The following is a 24,585-nucleotide window of genomic DNA, read 5'->3' on the forward strand; positions in this document are numbered from 1 at the left end:
AAAATTTCATCTTAAATTATAAATCACTTATTTTACTTACAAAAAAACATTTTCCTTTATTTTTTCTTCATCTTGACTCTGTCAACTATTAGTTGCAAATTTTTTTGTTCTGTTTTGTTTTTTGATTAGGTGGGTCAAATCCATTGTAGAATGAGGTGAAATACAATGATTAAGACAAAATGCAAATACTAATACCAAAATAAATTTTATATAAAATTCTTTCTAGTTAAAATTGTTTAAAAGAGAGAGTATAATATGCTTTGAAAAAATCTATACACCTACTCCCATTATATGTTGCATCTGTTAACTTTTCATTGTCTGTGCAGTGCTAAATTGAAACAATTAGATTGGCCCTAAAGAATATGCACAAGGGCCCCTAGACAGCATGACTTCAATTTAGAGTGTAAATATTTTATTAAGAACTCAACAGTATTTCTTCATTAGAGCTTTTCCTCTTCTATTCTGGGAGAGAAGATGAGAGTGGTGAAAAAGAATATAACTGATAAAATTTTCATTATACTTATGAACTTAGGGTTTTCTTCCAACAGCAGTCATATGCTTTCTTACCTGATGGGGCGAGAAACCTAACATCATTTCTTACATCCCAAAATGGGAGATTCATTATACTTACTGGAGTTTAACAGGCACTTTCCCATTTGGCAAAATGGGAGAAAGTGGTATAGACAATAAAAATCATACCTAAGAGAGAGGTCTCCTTGGCAAATGCTGCAGCAATAGCTGGGTCCAATGCAGGTTGTCCATCCCCAGATGGAAGATCAGGTCGAGTATAATCCCTACTTTTATCATTGTTGTATTTTACATTCAAATTCACAAGTTTGGAAAAATCAATCCTTAGGGTACAGCAAGCATTATAAATATTCTGACCATCTAGGGCCTGTAAAAGTGAACAAAATATATCAGCAATCTTAAGAAATAAAAATTAGAAAAAGTATGACTTTGACAATAAAACTCAACAATGAAAAACTAAACATAAAAGCTGCCAGGAAAGGGATCAAATTCCATACCCTGTTCTTTACTATCCCAGCTGTACATATATTGGTTTCCACAAATACTATCTTCTTTAAATAGAAAAGTGTTACCTAAATCTAAAAATACAACCAGTTAAACATATGTGCTAATACTTTTAATTTTAAAAATCTGCAAATATTTTAATTTTAAAAAATTAACAAGGGTCACAAATATAGTCAGTCCTGCCAAAGTAGTACCATAATAGTCTGCACAATACTTTAAAGTTAATTTTATTATACACATATCTTTTGCTGTATGGTAACACTTATAAAAATTGGTATAGGTATAAGGTAACTTCTGTTTGATGCCACATTAAATGAGGTGCCTCAAGACAAATAAATATCACTATGATGCATAATAGCAACTACCATGAAATGAGCAAAAACTCTTGGGATGGCCAGTAAGTTCGTTTGGGTTTTCCATAACATCTTAAGGAAAACCCCAACAAACATTTTGGCCAACCCAGTATTATCTTCCTTAACCTAGGTTGTTCAACCTGAATCAGAATTAAATTGCTGAATAAGCAAATTCAACGTCATCCCAGGAAAGTTCTGGAATAGAAGGAGTAGAAGCTCTAGAGATGAAAGGTCATCTTGAACAAGTTATTTAACCTTTCTGAATCTCAGAATCTTTCTGAACCTGGAAAACAGAGATGACAATGGCTGCCATGTTTCCTTGCAGGGTTATTATGAGGATCAGATAAAAGATCACATATGTAAAAGCACATATGTATATTTTACACATATGTAAAATATATGAATTATAAAGGACTGTGCTGCTGTTATATTATGTTTTTTTCTGTTCCTATATAATCACCAATGCTACTCCAGCTGGATAGAAACCTGGAATGAACTAGAGAACAGGGGAACACACTGTTAATTTTTCATTAGAAGAATAAACATTTACTGTATAAAATAACAGTCCAGAAATGAAGAACATGTTTAGCTCTATAATTCACCTCAAAAATGATAACAATTCTTCTGATAACAATACATAAATAGATCAAGCCTGATATCTGCACAGACCAAGATCTATTAAGTGTGTAAAACCAAAACTATATTAATAGTAGACCAACATATTTTTCACGTTTGTGTTTGAAAGAGAATTTTTGTATTACCTCAGTATGACTATTTTAATTGTCACATTGTTGAAGAAGGAAAGTAACTGAAACAGACTTAAATATAATCAAGAGTGCCCTGTTATGGAAAAAGTAAACCTCTATAGCTCCCTATGTATATGAAGCTTATAATTAAAATATTCCCACTCTAACAAAAGAAAACCCATTCCTTTAATATACATAATTAAGATTTATCCAAGGGGGAAAGTGTTGGGGGGTGGTTGGTGGTGGTGGTGGTGGGATGAATTGGGAGATTGGGATTGACATGTATACACTAATATGTATAAAACAGATAATAAGAACCTGCTGTATAAAAAAATAAAATAAAATTCAAAAAAAAGTTAAGATTTATGTGAATATATTTACCAAGCTAAAAACTAACCTAAAAACACAATTCAACCCAAGTTCACCAATTTCAATAATTACTGATGAAAACTCACTTAAAGGGACTACATATACAACAGGATTTGAATTATATTTGAATTAGGCAATGTACCTATCATCACATGAGAATGAATGCCAAGTATCAACTCTCTCAGCCAGAATAATATAAGTATTAATTCAATACTCTGCTGTAAAGACAAACAAAGCACTGAAAATAGGTCTTCATTTACTCATTCCTATAGGGGAAATGTTGAGCCAAGTAATAGAATCTATATCTCTCCCCAATATATGAACGTCAGAAGATGAGTAGCAAAATTCACTCTTAGGTGACTATTTCAATAACATCATACAAAAAAATCTGATATCTTGTAAGAAAAGACCTGGCTTTGGGTCGTATTATCTAAATTAATGCAAAAAGTAATGTACTGACACAGTATCACTAACTTCACAATAAGCAGAGTTTCTTTGGGGCTGAGTTCTTTCAATGAGGTTGACTGCCAAATATCTACCCTGAATATGCTAACTGCTAGAAAGCCCTCTAGAAGCCTTTGACATTCTTCCTTTAATTAAAAAAAAAAAAAATCTTTATGTAGATGGGAGATACACAAGTATACCTAAGATATAAAAGCTAGAGAAATCAGGAAACAATATGTAAATTAAAATCACCTGTTAGCAACATATGAGAGGAACAAGAGCTAAGGATACATGAGAATAGAAATCCAGGCACTTTCAATAGCTGGCTGAGGTAAGATGACTACAAATGAGGTAAGGAGAAAAATCAAATTAAACTATATATGCAAGCTCACTTCAAGCTCGTGTGTTTGCAAAATTCCAGGAAATAATGGCAGCACACAGGTCAGTCTGTGTTCAGCAATCGGGATTGCAGTGATCTTGCTAGAGCAAAGATTTCTGACAGTAAAAGCTCAAGTTAATTTGCAGAAAGGCCTCTCAAATGTGTCTATGCAAAGGGAAGGTTTGGAGTACACAAAAACAATCAGGAAAAAGTATTTTCATACTAAGTATAAGATTTATGGCAAAAACATGATAAACTCAGTAAAGATGTTAAATACAGAATGTATAGTTAACAACACAATAAAACATTGCATATGGATTAAAAACAGGAAAAGCCACCAATGAAACTAATGAAATACACTCTCCTGGAAGAAATCATTAATGAGAAACAATCCACTTGCATATTAAAACAGAGTGACCATATTAAAGGATTTCCAAAAGACACAGTGTCACTGTCCAGTGTCAACTGTACACATTCCTAATAGAAATAGATAACACACCTGAAAAGCTGTCTCTAATAACAAAAACAAAAACAGCTATTTTCTACCATGTGTGTTATAATTTCAGGGTTGTATAAAACAAATAATTTTTAAAAGTCCAGGTGAAAAGGAGATTACTTCTATTTCTCGAAAATATAGATACTGAACTAGAAAGCCACAGTAAGTGATATCTTTGCCCAATATACTGCTTGCCAATAAACAAGATTTTTGAAAAAGGCATTAGGGCATTTTCTTTAATAAATGTGAAGATCATTTAAAACAATTTACTTTTTACTTGACAATTATGATTGTGACAATGACTTGTGATTACCACCCTAAATGTCAACCCTCAATATACATTACCTTTTCTGTTGACTTAAGAGGTTTTTAAAGCCAACCTCAGGATAAATTCAGGAGATGGTTACATTTTTCCCCTCCAACCCTCACTAATAAAACTCCATTGTTAATATGTTTTTTTCCAAGTTGCTCTTCTCTTATAAAGCAAAATGCTAGGGGGAAAGAATTCCAATTAACTGAAAATAATTGCCAAAGATCATAACTAATATATGGAAAGTTTGGTTGGCTCTGTCACTCAAGCTGCCTTTACATGGCAGTGATTCCCAGGGCATTCAAAACAAAACAGAGTAGTGGGCTCCCAACCCCAAAGATTAGAACTGTTAGTTCAGAATGGCCTAAGAGTCCCATTTTGTATAAGCAATCTATATGATAAGAATGTATCTGGACCACAGTCTGATAAGAATGGGCTCTGGATCATACTTTAAACAATACCATAATTCTCTTCCCCCAAACCTAAAGGTACACTATGCCTGCTAAATGAATTCCCAGGGCGTAAGCAATATTTTGTCATTCTCTCATTCATCTGAACAACAATCACCATAGAAGTGGAGAAGCAGGCTTGAGATTCTCTTCCCAACTTCTTATTCCTTACCTATAAATTTCACATGATCTCTACTGTTTTAACAAGCATAAAAATATAGCAACTGAATTACAAAGTTTAGAACCAACTCATTTTATAATACACTGAGATGTACATGGATGGTTGAAAGGTCAGAAGGATCTACAGCACTCCAGATGCTGGGAAAGTTGTGACATGGGTTGAAAAAGCCCTAATACCTGTAATACACCATACACTATGCTAGGTTCTAAAAACGTAGCAGGGAACAAAGTAGACATGATACCCACTCATATATAACTTATAGTCCAACAGATAATACAGACACTTAACAAGTAATTATAAGTTTGATGTGCAGTGGTGAGAACTAAGAAAGGAAGGGATCCAATCTAGTTGAAAGGTTATGAAAGACCTCTCTGAGACTTCTAAACTGATATTTGAAAGAGAGGTAGGAGTTGGGCATAAAGAGATGGAGAGAACAGTTTTAGCAAACAGAACAGCAAGTTGTAAGCCCATGAGATCAGAGAATATATAGCATATGCAAGCATTTAAAGAATTCCAATATGGTTAAAGAGGTGGAAGATGAGACTGGAGAGGCAAGATTTAGTTTTTATAAGCTATGTTAAGGAAAGAGGATTTTATATTAAGGACAAAAATCAGTCACTGAAGGGCACTGAGAAAGGAAGAAATATGACTTTGAGATCATTCTTAAAACTCAAAGTGGTGAGTTTTGTCAGAAGGCCAATGAAGCACAGATTTAAGAGATGATGGCTTAGATCAGTGCTACTCAAACTGTGGTTCATGGACTAGCAACCCCAAGTCACTCTCTGCATGAAGAGAAGTTTGTGTCCAAATTTATTATCAACACTGACACTAAACAAACTATAGCTAAAAGTATGCTGATTTGTATTTTGGCACAAGCTCCTTGTAGCATCAAAGACTAGCACTTTGAATGACACTAGCTTAGACTACGGTGATGGCAAGAGAGTTGGAGACAAAAGGATAGATTCAACAGAAATTTAGGATCTAGAATCAGTACTATTTGGTGATAAGCTGAAAGAAAGAGGAATAAAGGAAGATTCAATGTTTTCTGGCTTGTTTCTTAGATTCATAGTACCCTGACCTTTACTGACACAGAAAATACAGGCTTTCGTATTTTTGGTGGTGGGTGGTGGTGGTGACAGGAGTTAATTGAACACGCTAAGTTTGAAGGTGCCCCATGGTCCATGGGTTCCTAATCTGGGTCTCTCAGAAGAGGTCTGAGCTAGAAAAAGTGATGAGTAGTCAGAATCACAAAGGTGTAATTGAGCTGTAACAGCTGAGGTCTCCGTGGTGGAAGGGGAGGGATATAACAAGGAAGGGACAGAGAGGTGGGATATATCTAGGTGAGAAGTGTCAGAGACCAGGAGAAAAGAGGATTTTAAGAAAGGGAAAGAAAGGTTCAATGTCAAATGTTACCTAACGTTAGTTAAGGACTGAATAATTCTGTTGAGATTTAGCTACTCTAGTGATCACTGGTGACACGAGGGAGAAAAATATGGATAAAGAGGGGCTGAAACCAAATTACTCTAAGTAGAGAAATAAGAAGAGAATAATAAGTATAAACAGCAAATAAAGACAGCTTATTTAAGAGGTCTAGTTATAAATGAAGAAAGGGAAGAGAGACAAGGTGTTAGATGGACAGATATGGAATACAGAATTAAGGGTAAATTCATTTAAAAAATTAGAGAACACTTAAGCACACTTGAAACACTGGTGAGAAGTAACCAACAAAGAGAAAAATACAAGAGAAGAGGAGATGAAAATGCAAAGGCTCTTAAGAGGCAGAAGAGGATGGTATATGGTGTTTACTGGTCTTAGAAATATCTATGCCTTCTATTTAGAAGAGACAGATACGTGTGGGTATAAGTAGATTTTGTGAGAAATACTGATGGAGTTTCCATCTGATAGTTTCTATTTTTTCTGAGAAGCAGCAGGCAAGGTCGTAAGAAAGAGTGAAGAGAGACTTGGTGGAAAGAGAAATTTCTATCCAATATAGTCATTGTGGAAAATGGGAGAACAGACCAAAGAAATGTGGTAAGATTTTGCAAGCAGAGGGCCAATTTGTAGTTGATGCTGAAGAATTTAAATTAGTACCAATTGGTTAGATTATGTGATATTCTCTAGGTACAGTCTACAGTCCAGATAAAGGCATGAAGAAAAATGACTGGAGTCATCAAAAATATATGTTTAAACAAGGAATCTGGATTACAAGATAATGGGACAAGCAAGTTTAGGAAACAAACTCCTTTTTCCTTCTCCAATAAGTGAAATATAGTTGAGCTCAGATACCAGAATAAAAGCTTAATTATTACCTACTTTCTTAGAATTACAATTGTAGATCTTTGTAGAGAAGAACTGAGTGAGTGTATATGAACATTCACAAACACCAAGTTTAATGCTTATTTTCTGTACACAGAAGACTGGTTAAATGAAAACCTATCAAATACTGAAAGATATATATAAACTACTTTCCCCACTGAATTGTATAGCCCAAATGCAGTATAATTCTGAATCAAATTCCATTTCACTGGTCCTTTACCAAATACTCTTCCTCTGGATCGGAAGGGAATGACAAAGAAAATATTCCATATTAAGAAAAATATGCACTATATTTAAATTTGTTTGAAGTTGTGAAAAGTGCCATCGAGAACATGGCTTCTAGATTGTCTGCTATTAATCAAACCTCATACCACAGTGATTTCAGTAACTCTTTAAATATTTATATCTCCAAAGTAGGAGGGCTGGGGCATGTTAGGAAAGACAATTATTTTTTTAAAGAAGAACTCTAATTGCTGAAAAGGGAAACATAATATGATTAGATCATGCAATTGGGAACCAGTGAGTAGCAACACGCTGGAGAAAAGTAGACCTAAAAAATGTCAACTTTACAGATAGTGTACATTATAAGTAATTTACCTCTTTAAATCTTAGCGTCCCCTTGTAACACAGGAAAAATTCCTGTTCTGTTTATAACACGGAGTAGTCAGAAAAAAATGAGATAACAGCACTTGGTAAACCATTTCAATTATGCTATTATTACTAGTAAAGCCTTTCTGCTACCTGAAGCTATTTTTGCTCCCCAAATGAGATTCTAAGGATGGAATGCAATGAAACAATAATTAAAAATGGCCTGGTTTCATACAAGCTATCTTGATCTGGAGGAAGTATTGAAGTAATAGACCATAATTAGTCTGAAAGTAAAAGTGTGAAAGAGAGAAAAAAGGTAAGACAAATATAAGTAGAGACAGTTGATTTAATGGTTTAATAATATTTAATGTTTTAATAATGGAATAAAAATGAGATACTACAGCACAAGAAGTTAAAGAGACAGACAAAGGTAGATTTAAATAAGATACACAAACAGAAGATCAGGCATTTAGAAACAAAGATGTGGTATGCAGTTTTCAGTGGTAGCTATGACCAGGGGTAGATTTTACTGCTTTGAACAGTTTCTTACCCTCCATATATAACAACAACAACAAAAAAAGTAAGTAATGTGAATAAAAGGGAGACTAATAACTTATTCAAAAAAACCTATCTTTTAAAAAAATACTTAAAAAGAATACTGGAAATAGACTGAGAGCCTATCATAGCATTGAGCCACATGTCTACTGAGGTATTTCAGCCAAACTATCTTATAGCTAAATTAATTACTTTGAAACTCCCACTGGAAAATGTAAAATCTTATACAGGTATGCATGCACAATACAATCCTGCTATATCCTCAAGAGCACAAAACTTCTGAACCTAAATCAAACAAAAATGCAAAATATAAGCCTATATTACATATAACTACAAATATAACTAATGTTAAAAATAAACATTTCATTTTTATCATAAATACTAAGCTTTTCTAATATTATCTTAATGACAATGTGTGCCATCTAAAATGCTATATGGTATCGCTAAGTTATGTCAGTATTAATAACATTAGCTACACATATATACGTGTATATACATATACATATCTGCCACTGAAAATTATCGCTATCTCAAAAAAAAGCTAGACTTACTAGTTTTGCTTGCTGAGCATTTACTGGATCGCCATACTGGAGAAGAGCTTGAAACTGGTTATTTTTTGTAAATGTGATTATCTTCAATACAGCACCAAACTTAGAAAATATCTGTTAAAACATTAAAATCAAAACAAATTTTATCTACTGTATTATTATTTCTCAATTTTATAGATAAACATGCAAATTAAAACTAAACTTACTTGGTGAAGAACATCAAGTGTTACAGGGTAATACATATTGTCAATAATTATTCTAAGCACTGGACTCTGGGCTGGAGTCACTGCACTCTCACTAACTGTGGTGCCACTAAGAGGAGTATTTGCTGTCTGGACAGCTGTCACTGCTTGAAGAACCGCTTGAGCACGCTAAAAAATGAAAGATAAGCACTTTAGAAACATTCCTGGTATTTTCACCTATACTTTGCTACACGTTACAATATTAAATTCTTTTCTAGAACACATACAGATTAAATAAAATTTAATACTCAATAAATACTTCTGAGCACCTGCCACGAGCCAGGGATTATAATTCAAGTATTATAATAGTATTTACTTCAAAACAAATATCTAGGGTTTGGGACCAATGTGGAACAAGAAAGTCAGTATAATTTATTCTCAAAACAACAAGATGTAGTCTGACAGATTCAGAAAATGTTTTAAACAGAAACTTTTAGAGAACAATGAAACTTTAACATTATTCATTCCATAAAAAAGGCACATAGTAAACCTTAACAAGGGGATTACTAGATTATCCAAAAGAACTCCCATAAACCTTATTATTTCCAATAAATCCTAAAAGAAGATTATTCAGATACAAATTCTTTTTTTCATACTAGCATAACTTCTGAAACCAAAATTTTTAGAATAGATATTGATGTATACCATACTACAAAGCCATAAAATTTTCAGGAATACTTCAAAATAAAATATGAAGAATATTTTCCATACATGTTATGGTATCTAATACACTATTATTTTACGTAGGACTAGTAAGATATTGATAATTGAACCATGACAGATCAACTATTATAAGACATCTTGATTTCTGAGATTTTAAAATGTGAAAAAAAATATATATGGAACTGAAAAAATACAGTATTTTTGGGAAATCTGTCAACTAAATCATATGTTAAATGTTCCAAAAAGACTGCCTTTATTACTATTATGCCTTTCCTATTATTACTGACAGATTCACTGATAAGGAATAATTTCTTTCTACCTTATCTGGGGTCAGAAAACCTATATAAAGGCAAATAACTGTTAGATATAATAATGACAAATACCTCTACACTGCTTTATAGTTTGAAAAAGTTGAATTGGCAGATGAACAGGAATATAAACAGAGCACAGTGATGAATGAAAAGGAAGGCGGATACAAAAGAATGAGAACACTTATGATAATAAGGAATGATCAGTGTTCCCTTCAGCAGCACATATACTAAAATTGGAACAACACAGAGATTAGCATGGCCCTATGCAAATATGACCCCCAAATCATGAAGTGTCACATTTTTTCTGGACCTATTAACTAATGTGGTGGTGGTAATCATTTTGCAAAATATAAATATATCAAATCACCTTAAAACCCACACAAAGTATATGTGAATTATATCTCAAAAAAGGTGGGAGGATGGTCATTTCACTGAAATATTATATAACCAGGAAATCATATAGCTTGGTACTCAAAGAGATCACACACTCATCTAGTCAAACTTCATCATCTAAATGCTAATTAAATAAAATGACCTATAAATTTATGTTAAAGTGACTTGTTAATTCAAATCCAACATTTTGAAACATACAATAAATATTTAATACAATGGGCACATTTACACTACTATAAAGGATATAGTTATAAAAAAAGGGATAAAAAAAGAGGGATAAAAAGATTTCTAGAACAATGTTTGTTAATTTAGACATCTGAACATATTTAACCCAATATATATATTTAAATGAAGTATTTTAAGTAGCTCATTGCAAGTAGCTCACTGTTCACTTTCTTCATTTGTGAACATGTCTTTATATACACTTATTATAATAAGCATGGAAATATCACAACTTAGAACAACTCTAACATCTGCTATTTTAAATAATGGAACGTCTTCTTAAAATAGGAATCACATGATCATGGTGTACTATCCAAACAGTATAAAAAGTTAAAGTTTCCTCTGCAACCCAGTCACCCTGTCTGCTTTCCCTACATACACAAGCATATATGTTTATATGTGTACTCCATACAAACATGTTAAGTACTTATCTACTGCATACTTTTCTTTCCAATACTATTCACTGTTCTCCATCTTCCTTTTTTACCCTAACAATTACATTCTCTATTATCATTAACAAGTAACTTCATACATTTTTTGGTCTCATTTATGTGTAGCTTTTTTTTTTAACATCTTTATTGGCGTATAATTGCTTTACAATGGTGTGTTAGTTTCTACTTTATAACAAAGTGAATCAGCTATACATATACATACACATATATCACCATATCTCCTCCCTCTTGCATCTCCCTTCCCCATTTAAAAAATAAATAAATAAATTGACTTATTTTCCATCTTCCTTTTTTACCTTAACAATTACGTTCTCTATTATCATTAACAAGTAACTTCATTTTTTGGTCTCATTTATGTGTAGCTTTTTTTTTTAACATCTTTATTGGCGTATAATTGCTTTACAATGGTGTGTTAGTTTCTACTTTATAACAAAGTGAATCAGCTATACATATACATACACATATATCACCATATCTCCTCCCTCTTGCATCTCCCTTCCCCATTTAAAAAATAAATAAATAAATTGACTTATTTATTTATTTTTGGCTGCACTGCGTCTTCGTTGCTGTGCACAGGCTTTCTCTAGTTGTGGCGAGTAGGGGCTACTCTTCGTTGCGGTGCACGGGCTTCTCATTGCGGTGGCTTCTCCTGCTGCAGAGCACGGGCTCTAAGCGTGTGGGTTTCAGTAGTTGTGGCATGTGGGCTCAGTAGTTGTGGTTTGCAGGCTCTAGAGAGCAGGCTCAGTAGTTGTGGTGCACGGGCTTAGTTGCTCTGCAGCAAGTGGGATCTTCCTGGACCAGGGCTCGAACCCGTGTCTCCTGCATTGGCAGGCGGATTCTTAACCACTGCACCACCAGGGAAGCTTCTTCATACTTTTTAAAAAAAATTCACGGAGCAGAGTTGGCTTGCCAACCTAGATTTTAATTAAACTTCATATTGAAACAATAATATACACATAAAAGGACACAAATCGTAAGTATATACAGCTCAATAAAATTTCACAAATAGAACATATCTGTGAAAGGACTATCTAGATAAAAAAAATAGAACATTACAACACTCCAGAAGCCACACACATGCTTTCTCCCAGTTATATAAATGGAAGCATATAGTATGTGTTCTACTTTGATCTGGCTTCTTCCAATAAACATAATTTTTATGATGTTCATCCAAGTTCTAGAGGCACCAGTAGCTTGTTCATTCTTTTTGCCAGTCAGTATTCCAACGAATAAATATACCACAACACATTCTACAGCTGCTGAACATGTGGATCATTTCCAGCTCTGGGCTATTACATACAGTGTGCCATGAACTTTCTTATACACATATCTTTTCATGCACATATGTATTTTCTCAGATACGTGACTAGTAAAAATTACTAAGTCAAAGAATATGTATATGCTCAGCTTTAGTAGATATTTCAAGGTTTTAAAAATGATTCTACCAATTTACATTCTCATCACTTATTTACGGAAGTTCAAGCTTCTCTTCATTGTTCCAATACTTGGTATTACCTGTCTTAATTTTATCCAGTATGGTATACATGGCAGTATCTCACTGTGATTTTCATTTGTATTAAGGGTTCTTAATCCAAACCTAATCCATTCTGTGGATCAGAGGATGACTTTCAAAGAAAGTAACTAATGGGAAACCTGAAGATGTCTAACAAGTGGCCATGTGAAGTGAGGGATGGAAAGGTGGTACAAAGGCAGGCAGGCCACAATATGCCAGGTAAAACTGACAGCACAGAAACACAATGGCCTCCAAAGACAAAATAAGAGAAAGCATGCCAGGTTATAGGTGCTACAATTACTACTGGGATAGAAGCACAGGAAAATAGGGTGGGAGTAGCCATAAGACAGAAACAGTACTCATCTCAGAAAGGGCCTTTACCCTGAGCATGAAAAGGATTTGTTGCAGGGGAGTAACTTAGTTAGATTTGTCATTTTAGAAAGAGATACACTCATACACACACACACACACACACGCGCGCGCGTGCGTGGCTGTACTAGGGAGAAAGAACTGAAGACAAAAATTAAGAAAGATAGTAAAAGAAAGCTATTAGGTAATATAGCCAAGAGATGATCGTGTCTGAGCAAATGAAGTAGCAAGAAAGAAGAAAACTGGGTAGATATTGAAAAGAGTGAATTCACAGGACTTACTGATTTGATGAAAGTTTCTGGAAGAATTCATGATTGACACACACATTCATTTGTATCTCTTCTATTATAAAACACTATTAAAATGACTATAAATAAGTACTAAATGGAATAAATGCAGATACTGAAGAGAGAAGGTTATCACTAGCTCAGAATAATTTTATCAAATTCCCAGAACTCAGAAAATGCATGGACAGAAGACATAGTGAACACATAGCAAACAGGGTTTGCACTGGTAGCAGCCATAGGAATCAAATTAGAAATTGGTAGGTACACAGGAGGTAGGAGAATGTGAAAATAAAAGGGTTAACAGAAAGTATGGCTAACAAACATCCTCTTCCTCCTCACCATCAACCAACTTATAATTAAACAATAAAAACAAAAGCAACAACAACTAAACACTCCCTTAGAAGAACAGAAACTCTAAATGGAGTTTTGAAGGCCAAGAATAAAGACCTCTGGCATTTGGGGGGATCCCAGGTTAGTATCCAAGTCCTCATTACCTTACTCTAGAGGAAAGCATGCAAGTCCAATAAAACCTAACTGTCCATTCTGAAATATAAACAGACAATGAGGGTGAGTGGGAGGAAGAGAAGAATAGAGAGAACAAGATAAACGTTAACAGCCAATACTAAAGAAAGTAAAAGATACAGTCAAGTATTTTAAAATACCATTAATTAGTAACTGTAAAGAATGATCAATTGCAAGGTAAAAAAGGTATCAAAGAAGAACTTTTGAAAATCAAAAATATGGCTGTCAAAAAATTTTTTTTCAACATAAGGAACATTGCACTGACTGCTCCCTATGTCTGGAATATAACCAAGACTGCAGTAAGTGCCTTATTCTCTAATCACTTTGAAGTCTGTTACTCAAATGTCACTTGTTGGTCGGGCTTCCACTGGTTATCCTATTTGAAATGACAAATCCCCCTCCCCTACATATATATATATATATATATATCTATAGATGCCTTATCTTTATTCTTTCCACATCATTTTCATTTGAATCTTTTTAAATGAGAATGCATTCACTAATTACTGAAAATACTAACATGTAAAATAAAATTGGGATATTAAATGCCATTTTAAACTCTAAGTAAAAAAAACCAGAGAATAGATATTTTCTTTTGGTATATTTTCTCACGATAAATTCTGAGAAGTACAACTTCTGGTTCAAAAGAAATGAAAATTATCAAATTAAAAAAACAACTGAAATTTTAGCCTTATCTTTTAGGCAAAAAGTTTTACAATCTTATTTTTCATGAACTATCAAAATGATCTTAAATTATTTTTACAAAGGTTATAATCTATGAGGAATTATTTTCCATTTAATTTTTGATAAGACAAGAGCCACAGTTTAGATTTTACTAAAACAGATATAATTAGCTAAAAACTACATTTGAAGAGCTGAAGTTTTTATTGCAATCCTATGTATTTAGATCCTATGTATTTAGATCTAAAACCATTCTTACGCTTTTTGTAAAAAAATAATTTTAGATAATTAATATCTTTTAGATAATTAATATCTTCTACATCACATTTTTAAAAGATCAACACATATTCTCAATTCTTACATTTTCCCCCCAGGAAAACCATTAACACATCCTCAATAGGAGTTTTTCTATAAGAAATTAAGACCTATAAAAAGTCAAATAACTAAAAGGGACTGAACTTCGTACACTGAAGTCTAAGCAGCAGAGTTGCATAAACAGTTTATGCTTAAGTCCTACCTCAGACAGTTTCTATACAAAAACTTTAATTTGCACACAGAAAAAGAACACTTTGACCAAAACCTTAAAAGCACTGAAAAAATGCTATTTAACTAATTTATCCAGTATTAATTTAAAATATGAAAATAATAGACCACACATACTTTCTGTAAATTAACATAATGGTTAATATTTAACATGCTACAAGAAAATGCCACAAAAAACCCAGAAAACAAAATACAAGAAAATGCTCATAGAAAAATCTTCTGAATGGTTAAAAAAATTTTTTTCTGCTAATATGTTTATGAGATTCTTAATACCTTCTATCTAGCCCATTTTATTTATGTACCTACACATACTCACCTGGTTCAATGTATTATCTGTTTTTAGTTCTTTGTGATTGGAGTACTGAATATAAATCGGTTGGTTACGAAGGTGAGGTGTCACAGCAGAATAATAATTAACCATAGTAATAGCTGCTTCCTCTGTTGCTAGTTCCAAAAATGCCTGAGAATTTAAAGAGCAAAAATCTTAATATTATGAATCAAATTCAAATAAACTTCAATATATGTGTAATCGATTTGGCTCATTAGAAAAATCAGTATCTAGAATATAACCTTTCAAGTTACAGTTAGATGCTCTAGTAGGTAGAATTAGAAATCCCTTACTGAAGTTTAGAGATACAATTAAAGCTAAACTCAGAAGAAAGCTCTTAGAATACAAAGTACTTCCACCTCTGATTTTCCATACACTACAAATGTACCCGCTTCAACAAAGGCTAGAGAAAATAAAATCTAAACGTTTTCCAGCACCAGAATTTTACCACTCCTAACCTAGAAAACATAAGAGAACACCAAGTCATTTTTAAAGCATTTACAATTTAACAAAGAAAAAAATTAAATGTCATATTAGTGATATTAACTATATTTTAAGAGAACATTAAATTTCTCTAAATTCTTCTAATGGTATCATTAGAAACTTTAAAACAAAATTTGATTTTTAATATACCTGGACCCTACTGCTACAGGTGTAACTATTCAATATAGAATATCTGGGACTAATGACCATCTTTTTCTAATGCTATCAGATAAATATTTCCCTGGGATAAGCTTAAAGGATAAGATGCTGCTAGTGTTCTTACTGATTTCTGATATTACAAAGAGCAAAGCCACAATAAAAGAAGTATGTCATCTGTATTTCCCACAATCTCATTGACCAATAGTGCAATTAGAGTCCTAAAGGGAATTTAAAAGGCAAAATTTGAAAACTATGGTGACTTATTCATTTTAGCTCCCTAGCATTAGTTTCCCAAACACAGCTACAAGGAAAAGTCAGAGTAAGACTTCTGTCATGTTCTTTAAGAAAAGTAACCTACTATATACTATCCTTTCATCAGGTGACAGCTAATTCACACCTGCTGGATAGTTGGGGCTTAACATTTTATAAGTCCTGAAAGAAATATACCTGATTTTTTCCTTTCAGCATAAGGATGTTGGTCACCTTACCAAAAGGTAAGCCTAAAGCAATAACTTCAGTTTCGGTCACTTCACCAGGTAATTTTCGAATATGAAGTACACGAGAAGGAGCACCATCCATTTTATCTTCTCCTTTAAATTTTTTACTATCATTACCATTGGCTGAAAGACATTAAAGAAACAGTCTTTAGTATACTAGTTGCTCTGCAGCAAGTGGGATCTTCCTGGACCAGGGCTCGAACCCGTGTCTCCTGCATTGGCAGGCGGATTCTTAACCACTGCACCACCAGGGAAGCTTCTTCATACTTTTTAAAAAAAATTCACGGAGCAGAGTTGGCTTGCCAACCTAGATTTTAATTAAACTTCATATTGAAACAATAATATACACATAAAAGGACACAAATCGTAAGTATATACAGCTCAATAAAATTTCACAAATAGAACATATCTGTGAAAGGACTATCTAGATAAAAAAAATAGAACATTACAACACTCCAGAAGCCACACACATGCTTTCTCCCAGTTATATAAATGGAAGCATATAGTATGTGTTCTACTTTGATCTGGCTTCTTCCAATAAACATAATTTTTATGATGTTCATCCAAGTTCTAGAGGCACCAGTAGCTTGTTCATTCTTTTTGCCAGTCAGTATTCCAACGAATAAATATACCACAACACATTCTACAGCTGCTGAACATGTGGATCATTTCCAGCTCTGGGCTATTACATACAGTGTGCCATGAACTTTCTTATACACATATCTTTTCATGCACATATGTATTTTCTCAGATACGTGACTAGTAAAAATTACTAAGTCAAAGAATATGTATATGCTCAGCTTTAGTAGATATTTCAAGGTTTTAAAAATGATTCTACCAATTTACATTCTCATCACTTATTTACGGAAGTTCAAGCTTCTCTTCATTGTTCCAATACTTGGTATTACCTGTCTTAATTTTATCCAGTATGGTATACATGGCAGTATCTCACTGTGATTTTCATTTGTATTAAGGGTTCTTAATCCAAACCTAATCCATTCTGTGGATCAGAGGATGACTTTCAAAGAAAGTAACTAATGGGAAACCTGAAGATGTCTAACAAGTGGCCATGTGAAGTGAGGGATGGAAAGGTGGTACAAAGGCAGGCAGGCCACAATATGCCAGGTAAAACTGACAGCACAGAAACACAATGGCCTCCAAAGACAAAATAAGAGAAAGCATGCCAGGTTATAGGTGCTACAATTACTACTGGGATAGAAGCACAGGAAAATAGGGTGGGAGTAGCCATAAGACAGAAACAGTACTCATCTCAGAAAGGGCCTTTACCCTGAGCATGAAAAGGATTTGTTGCAGGGGAGTAACTTAGTTAGATTTGTCATTTTAGAAAGAGATACACTCATACACACACACACACACACACGCGCGCGCGTGCGTGGCTGTACTAGGGAGAAAGAACTGAAGACAAAAATTAAGAAAGATAGTAAAAGAAAGCTATTAGGTAATATAGCCAAGAGATGATCGTGTCTGAGCAAATGAAGTAGCAAGAAAGAAGAAAACTGGGTAGATATTGAAAAGAGTGAATTCACAGGACTTACTGATTTGATGAAAGTTTCTGGAAGAATTCATGATTGACACACACATTCATTTGTATCTCTTCTATTATAAAACACTATTAAAATGACTATAAATAAGTACTAAATGGAATAAATGCAGATACTGAAGAGAGAAGGTTATCACTAGCTCAGAATAATTTTATCAAATTCCCAGAACTCAGAAAATGCATGGACAGAAGACATAGTGAACACATAGCAAACAGGGTTTGCACTGGTAGCAGCCATAGGAATCAAATTAGAAATTGGTAGGTACACAGGAGGTAGGAGAATGTGAAAATAAAAGGGTTAACAGAAAGTATGGCTAACAAACATCCTCTTCCTCCTCACCATCAACCAACTTATAATTAAACAATAAAAACAAAAGCAACAACAACTAAACACTCCCTTAGAAGAACAGAAACTCTAAATGGAGTTTTGAAGGCCAAGAATAAAGACCTCTGGCATTTGGGGGGATCCCAGGTTAGTATCCAAGTCCTCATTACCTTACTCTAGAGGAAAGCATGCAAGTCCAATAAAACCTAACTGTCCATTCTGAAATATAAACAGACAATGAGGGTGAGTGGGAGGAAGAGAAGAATAGAGAGAACAAGATAAACGTAACAGCCAATACTAAAGAAAGTAAAAGATACAGTCAAGTATTTTAAAATACCATTAATTAGTAACTGTAAAGAATGATCAATTGCAAGGTAAAAAAGGTATCAAAGAAGAACTTTTGAAAATCAAAAATATGGCTGTCAAAAAATTTTTTTTCAACATAAGGAACATTGCACTGACTGCTCCCTATGTCTGGAATATAACCAAGACTGCAGTAAGTGCCTTATTCTCTAATCACTTTGAAGTCTGTTACTCAAATGTCACTTGTTGGTCGGGCTTCCACTGGTTATCCTATTTGAAATGACAAATCCCCCTCCCCTACATATATATATATATCTATAGATGCCTTATCTTTATTCTTTCCACATCATTTTCATTTGAATCTTTTTAAATGAGAATGCATTCACTAATTACTGAAAATACTAACATGTAAAATAAAATTGGGATATTAAATGCCATTTTAAACTCTAAGTAAAAAAAACCAGAGAATAGATATTTTCTTTTGGTATATTTTCTCATGATAAATTCTGAGAAGTACAACTTCTGGTTCAAAAGAAATGAAAATTATCAAATTAAAAAAACAACTGAAATTTTAGCCTTATCTTTTAGGCAAAAAGTTTTACAATCTTATTTTTCATGAACTATCAAAATGATCTTAAATTATTTTTACAAAGGTTATAATCTATGAGGAATTATTTTCCATTTAATTTTTGATAAGACAAGAGCCACAGTTTAGATTTTACTAAAACAGATATAATTAGCTAAAAACTACATTTGAAGAGCTGAAGTTTTTATTGCAATCCTATGTATTTAGATCCTATGTATTTAGATCTAAAACCATTCTTACGCTTTTTGTAAAAAAATAATTTTAGATAATTAATATCTTTTAGATAATTAATATCTTCTACATCACATTTTTAAAAGATCAACACATATTCTCAACATATATTCTCAATTCTTACATTTTCCCCCCAGGAAAACCATTAACACATCCTCAATAGGAGTTTTTCTATAAGAAATTAAGACCTATAAAAAGTCAAATAACTAAAGGGACTGAACTTCGTACACTGAAGTCTAAGCAGCAGAGTTGCATAAACAGTTTATGCTTAAGTCCTACCTCAGACAGTTTCTATACAAAAACTTTAATTTGCACACAGAAAAAGAACACTTTGACCAAAACCTTAAAAGCACTGAAAAAATGCTATTTAACTAATTTATCCAGTATTAATTTAAAATATGAAAATAATAGACCACACATACTTTCTGTAAATTAACATAATGGTTAATATTTAACATGCTACAAGAAAATGCCACAAAAAACCCAGAAAACAAAATACAAGAAAATGCTCATAGAAAAATCTTCTGAATGGTTAAAAAAATTTTTTTCTGCTAATATGTTTATGAGATTCTTAATACCTTCTATCTAGCCCATTTTATTTATGTACCTACACATACTCACCTGGTTCAATGTATTATCTGTTTTTAGTTCTTTGTGATTGGAGTACTGAATATAAATCGGTTGGTTACGAAGGTGAGGTGTCACAGCAGAATAATAATTAACCATAGTAATAGCTGCTTCCTCTGTTGCTAGTTCCAAAAATGCCTGAAAATTTAAAGAGCAAAAATCTTAATATTATGAATCAAATTCAAATAAACTTCAATATATGTGTAATCGATTTGGCTCATTAGAAAAATCAGTATCTAGAATATAACCTTTCAAGTTACAGTTAGATGCTCTAGTAGGTAGAATTAGAAATCCCTTACTGAAGTTTAGAGATACAATTAAAGCTAAACTCAGAAGAAAGCTCTTAGAATACAAAGTACTTCCACCTCTGATTTTCCATACACTACAAATGTACCCGCTTCAACAAAGGCTAGAGAAAATAAAATCTAAACGTTTTCCAGCACCAGAATTTTACCACTCCTAACCTAGAAAACATAAGAGAACACCAAGTCATTTTTAAAGCATTTACAATTTAACAAAGAAAAAAATTAAATGTCATATTAGTGATATTAACTATATTTTAAGAGAACATTAAATTTCTCTAAATTCTTCTAATGGTATCATTAGAAACTTTAAAACAAAATTTGATTTTTAATATACCTGGACCCTACTGCTACAGGTGTAACTATTCAATATAGAATATCTGGGACTAATGACCATCTTTTTCTAATGCTATCAGATAAATATTTCCCTGGGATAAGCTTAAAGGATAAGATGCTGCTAGTGTTCTTACTGATTTCTGATATTACAAAGAGCAAAGCCACAATAAAAGAAGTATGTCATCTGTATTTCCCACAATCTCATTGACCAATAGTGCAATTAGAGTCCTAAAGGGAATTTAAAAGGCAAAATTTGAAAACTATGGTGACTTATTCATTTTAGCTCCCTAGCATTAGTTTCCCAAACACAGCTACAAGGAAAAGTCAGAGTAAGACTTCTGTCATGTTCTTTAAGAAAAGTAACCTACTATATACTATCCTTTCATCAGGTGACAGCTAATTCACACCTGCTGGATAGTTGGGGCTTAACATTTTATAAGTCCTGAAAGAAATATACCTGATTTTTTCCTTTCAGCATAAGGATGTTGGTCACCTTACCAAAAGGTAAGCCTAAAGCAATAACTTCAGTTTCGGTCACTTCACCAGGTAATTTTCGAATATGAAGTACACGAGAAGGAGCACCATCCATTTTATCTTCTCCTTTAAATTTTTTACTATCATTACCATTGGCTGAAAGACATTAAAGAAACAGTCTTTAGTATACTGATTTTCCTTATTTGCATAAAAAAAATCACAAAACAAACTTTAATAAAGAACTTAAAACAGAGCTGAGCAGACTTGGGATACTTCCTAAAAATTCAAAAACCAGGTTTGTAAAGTAACAGAGAAAATCATATCCACCAATTACTACTAAATGAAATCATCAATTAAGATTACTACTGGGTAAATATATTTCTGGATAGCATATGTAAAGAGTAGCAAGCGATAATCAAAAACATTAAAATGCAATTTCATAAAGAAATGGTCAATGGCTATAGAACACAATTATCTTACAATTCAATCATCTTACTAGAGACTAATAAGGAGTCTAAGACAGTCTAAGACTAAGGAAAATACAAAAAAGTGAAAATTTTGACTTAGCAAAAATTATAATTTTACCTGAGAAATTCTAAATTGTTCAATTTGAAAAATGTGCTAAAAAATGGAATCAAAGAAGGCAATGCTGTAAAAATTATTATGCAGTCAATCCACACTATGGGTCACATTCCTCTACCTAAATGTTTTGTCACTATCAAAATCTACTATAAATCACTCATGGACTTGATTACCTTATTCTGTTACTCTGAGCTTTAAAGTGATATATTTTAAACAACAAATTAGTTGCCTGCTTTTATTCCAAAGCTTTACCAAAACACAAAAAATAAACAAAAAACCAAACTTACTAAAGATGCAATAAAATAGGTGATATTTTGGTGGTTCTTAATCTTCTAAGAACTCAAGGATATTTCTGAGAATCTAACTAACCTGAAGAATCTGTACACAGTGAGAAATATGCATGTATACTCTATTTTGATATGATTTTTGGTACTTTACAGTACACCCCCAGAAAACATTCAATACTATCTATAAAATTCTAAGACCATCGGGATCTTCTAAGTGCCTTCAAAATTTATTCAAACATTAATTCTTTAAACAGTTACTGAGTATCAATATGTCTGGCACATTTTTAGGTTCTGGGGGTACAGCAGTGAACAGTAAGCAGTAAGATCCCTGATGCTCTCCTGTAGTCTAGTGGGAGAGATGGACTACCCAGTACATGAACCAGATTATTTCTTATAGTGATTAAGTGCTATGGAGAAAGTAAAGCACAGTAATGTGATTAAAAGTGACTTAGCAGAGGACCGGAAGAGGGTGATGTGGTAGTGATTTTACTGGATGATCAGAGATAATATGTGAATTCACCTGATAAGTATAACTTCAAGTGTCAATTAAGTCATAGTTTAACAGTTTCACTCAAGTTTATAGACATGAACGAACAGCCAATGCATTTAAAAATCCCCTTAAGTTGACTTTGTACAGAAGAGTAGTAAGCTATGGCTTCTGAATATATTACCAGAAAAATCTTAGTTAGTTCTTCATCATTCTAAAAATAAGAAGAACTACAAAACGTTCCCCACACTTCCTTTCATAAGTAAGGAAAACATGTATGTGCACAGGCACCTGAACCTATCAGAAACAGGCTGAATTTCCTATTTTGTGGCATCTTATTTTAACAAAATCATCATTGGGTCTGTTAAATGATACTGTAAGTTAAAGCAGGGAATCAAAAAATACACATATACCTTAAAACATATAATTGACATACAAATGCATATTCTTCTAAGACCTTTTCTTGGTAAAGCAATCTGATAGATTGTGTTCTTGTTCATTCATTTGTTTGAATAACAAGAACGAATACTTCACAGTCCAACCTATAGTCCCATGAGTTATAGGTTATGATATCAGGAAACTCAAACAGCAAATTTCTGTTTTTCCTTTAGGGAAAAAGGCAAGAAAAAAAAAAATCACAATAAAGATACTACCCATCACTACACATACAGGGAAAAAAAAACGCTTCCTTTTTCAAATGATTCTTAGAATATGATTCCCAAAAGGCAAAAGCCTGCCTAAACCTATTATTAAAAGAATAGAAGAGTTTATTGTTTTGAATTTGTGTTGGATGATCTGACAGTGGATGGTGAGTAAAACAACTGAGTAAAAAGGTAGACGGGACAGTTTTCACAGTTAAAGAAGACGATAAATAACTTGTTTGTTTGTTTAATATTTATAGAAAAGAAGGTACTTTTCTTTTGCGTTGATATTTAACATTCACTGAAAGTAACCTACATGCCAGGCACTTTACAACTCTTAAGACTGCTATTATAACCCATCAATCCCATTTATAAATGAGAGGTACTTAAGCTGCCCAAGGTCAGAGTTACTAAGTGGTAAAGACAGGAAATGGCAGGAAAAGGATTAAAACTCAGGAGTATGACTCCATAGTCTGTAGTCTCAACCCACTACTACAGGAGGACCCTAAAGACAAACTTCAGGTAATATATAATGGCCTAGAGAAGATCTGTTCTTTTCTCCCAAATGCCATGTAACTAACATTTACACTCGTCTTTACACTACTTGATACTCCTCTCAGTTAATCGCTTCAGAAAGGGTGGCTAATAAATATTCGTATTTTAGTGCTAAATATTATGAAAGTCTCAATTTTAAATAATGATACTATGAGAATGTAAAGTTGAGAAATCATGATTTCTTTAAATATAACTAAGCTGACTTTCATATATAAAAATACCCCAACCCTGGAAAAGAGAAAGGGCACTAAATGTGGGGCCTTGGGGCTTCCCCAGTGGCGCAGTGGTTTAGAATCTGCCTGCCAATGCAGGGGACATGGGTTTGAGCCCTGGTCCGGGAGATCTCACATGCCACACATGCCGCGGAGCAGCTAAGCCTTGAGCCACAACTACTGTACCTGCACGCTAGAGCTCGCGAGCCACAACTACTGAGCCCACATGCCACAGCTACTGAAGCCTGTGTACCTAGAGCCCATGCTCCGCAATAAGAGAAGCCGTCCAATGAGAAGCCTGTGTACTGCAACAAAGAGTAGACCCCTGCTCGCCGCAACTAAAGAAAGCCCACGTGCAGCAATGAATACCCAACGCAGCCAAAATTAAATAAATAAATGAAACAAAGTGTGGCCTCAACTTATGAAACATGTAGGCCATTTATGACCCTATTAGAGAAGTAAGGAAGATGGGGTCTCTCTGGGTTACAGATCTATGATTCTTCAGAAGACAAAGTACTATAATTTGGATTTCTTTCCACAATCCTTTCCCTTACACTTTCCAGGTAATTCCAGACAGAAACTTTGGTTTAGGTATGTAAAACTGAAGAATTTTAAAGACTGTTTTTCAACAAGATATGTAGTAAT

The 24,585-nt window shown here is 33.4% G+C and overlaps 1 protein-coding gene and 1 non-coding gene across 3 annotated transcripts in view; one reads left to right on the plus strand and one right to left on the minus strand.

The window, feature by feature from the left end:
* The window catches only part of PTBP2 (polypyrimidine tract binding protein 2), an 89,075-nt gene that overhangs the window by 25,389 nt on the left and 39,101 nt on the right, over window positions 1-24,585 (minus strand). Inside the window, exons 4-8 of one of the 2 annotated variants that reach the window (XM_055084441.1) lie at window positions 21,160-21,332; window positions 20,059-20,202; window positions 8,973-9,137; window positions 8,770-8,880; window positions 700-895 (exon numbers count right to left, since the gene is read on the minus strand). In XM_055084441.1, coding sequence (XP_054940416.1) covers window positions 700-895; window positions 8,770-8,880; window positions 8,973-9,137; window positions 20,059-20,202; window positions 21,160-21,332 — 789 coding nt within the window. Of the gene's footprint in view, window positions 1-699; window positions 896-8,769; window positions 8,881-8,972; window positions 9,138-15,280; window positions 15,425-16,381; window positions 16,555-20,058; window positions 20,203-21,159; window positions 21,333-24,585 lie in introns of those variants that run through there. The other variant, XM_024119629.3, reaches the window with a different exon arrangement.
* LOC112063916 (U6 spliceosomal RNA) lies at window positions 10,186-10,287 on the plus strand. The gene has a single exon (XR_002891261.1). It is a non-coding gene; the product is annotated as a U6 spliceosomal RNA (small nuclear RNA).

This window comes from Physeter macrocephalus, chromosome 4, assembly GCF_002837175.3.
Source record: "Physeter macrocephalus isolate SW-GA chromosome 4, ASM283717v5, whole genome shotgun sequence".
Lineage (NCBI taxonomy): Eukaryota > Metazoa > Chordata > Mammalia > Artiodactyla > Physeteridae > Physeter > Physeter macrocephalus.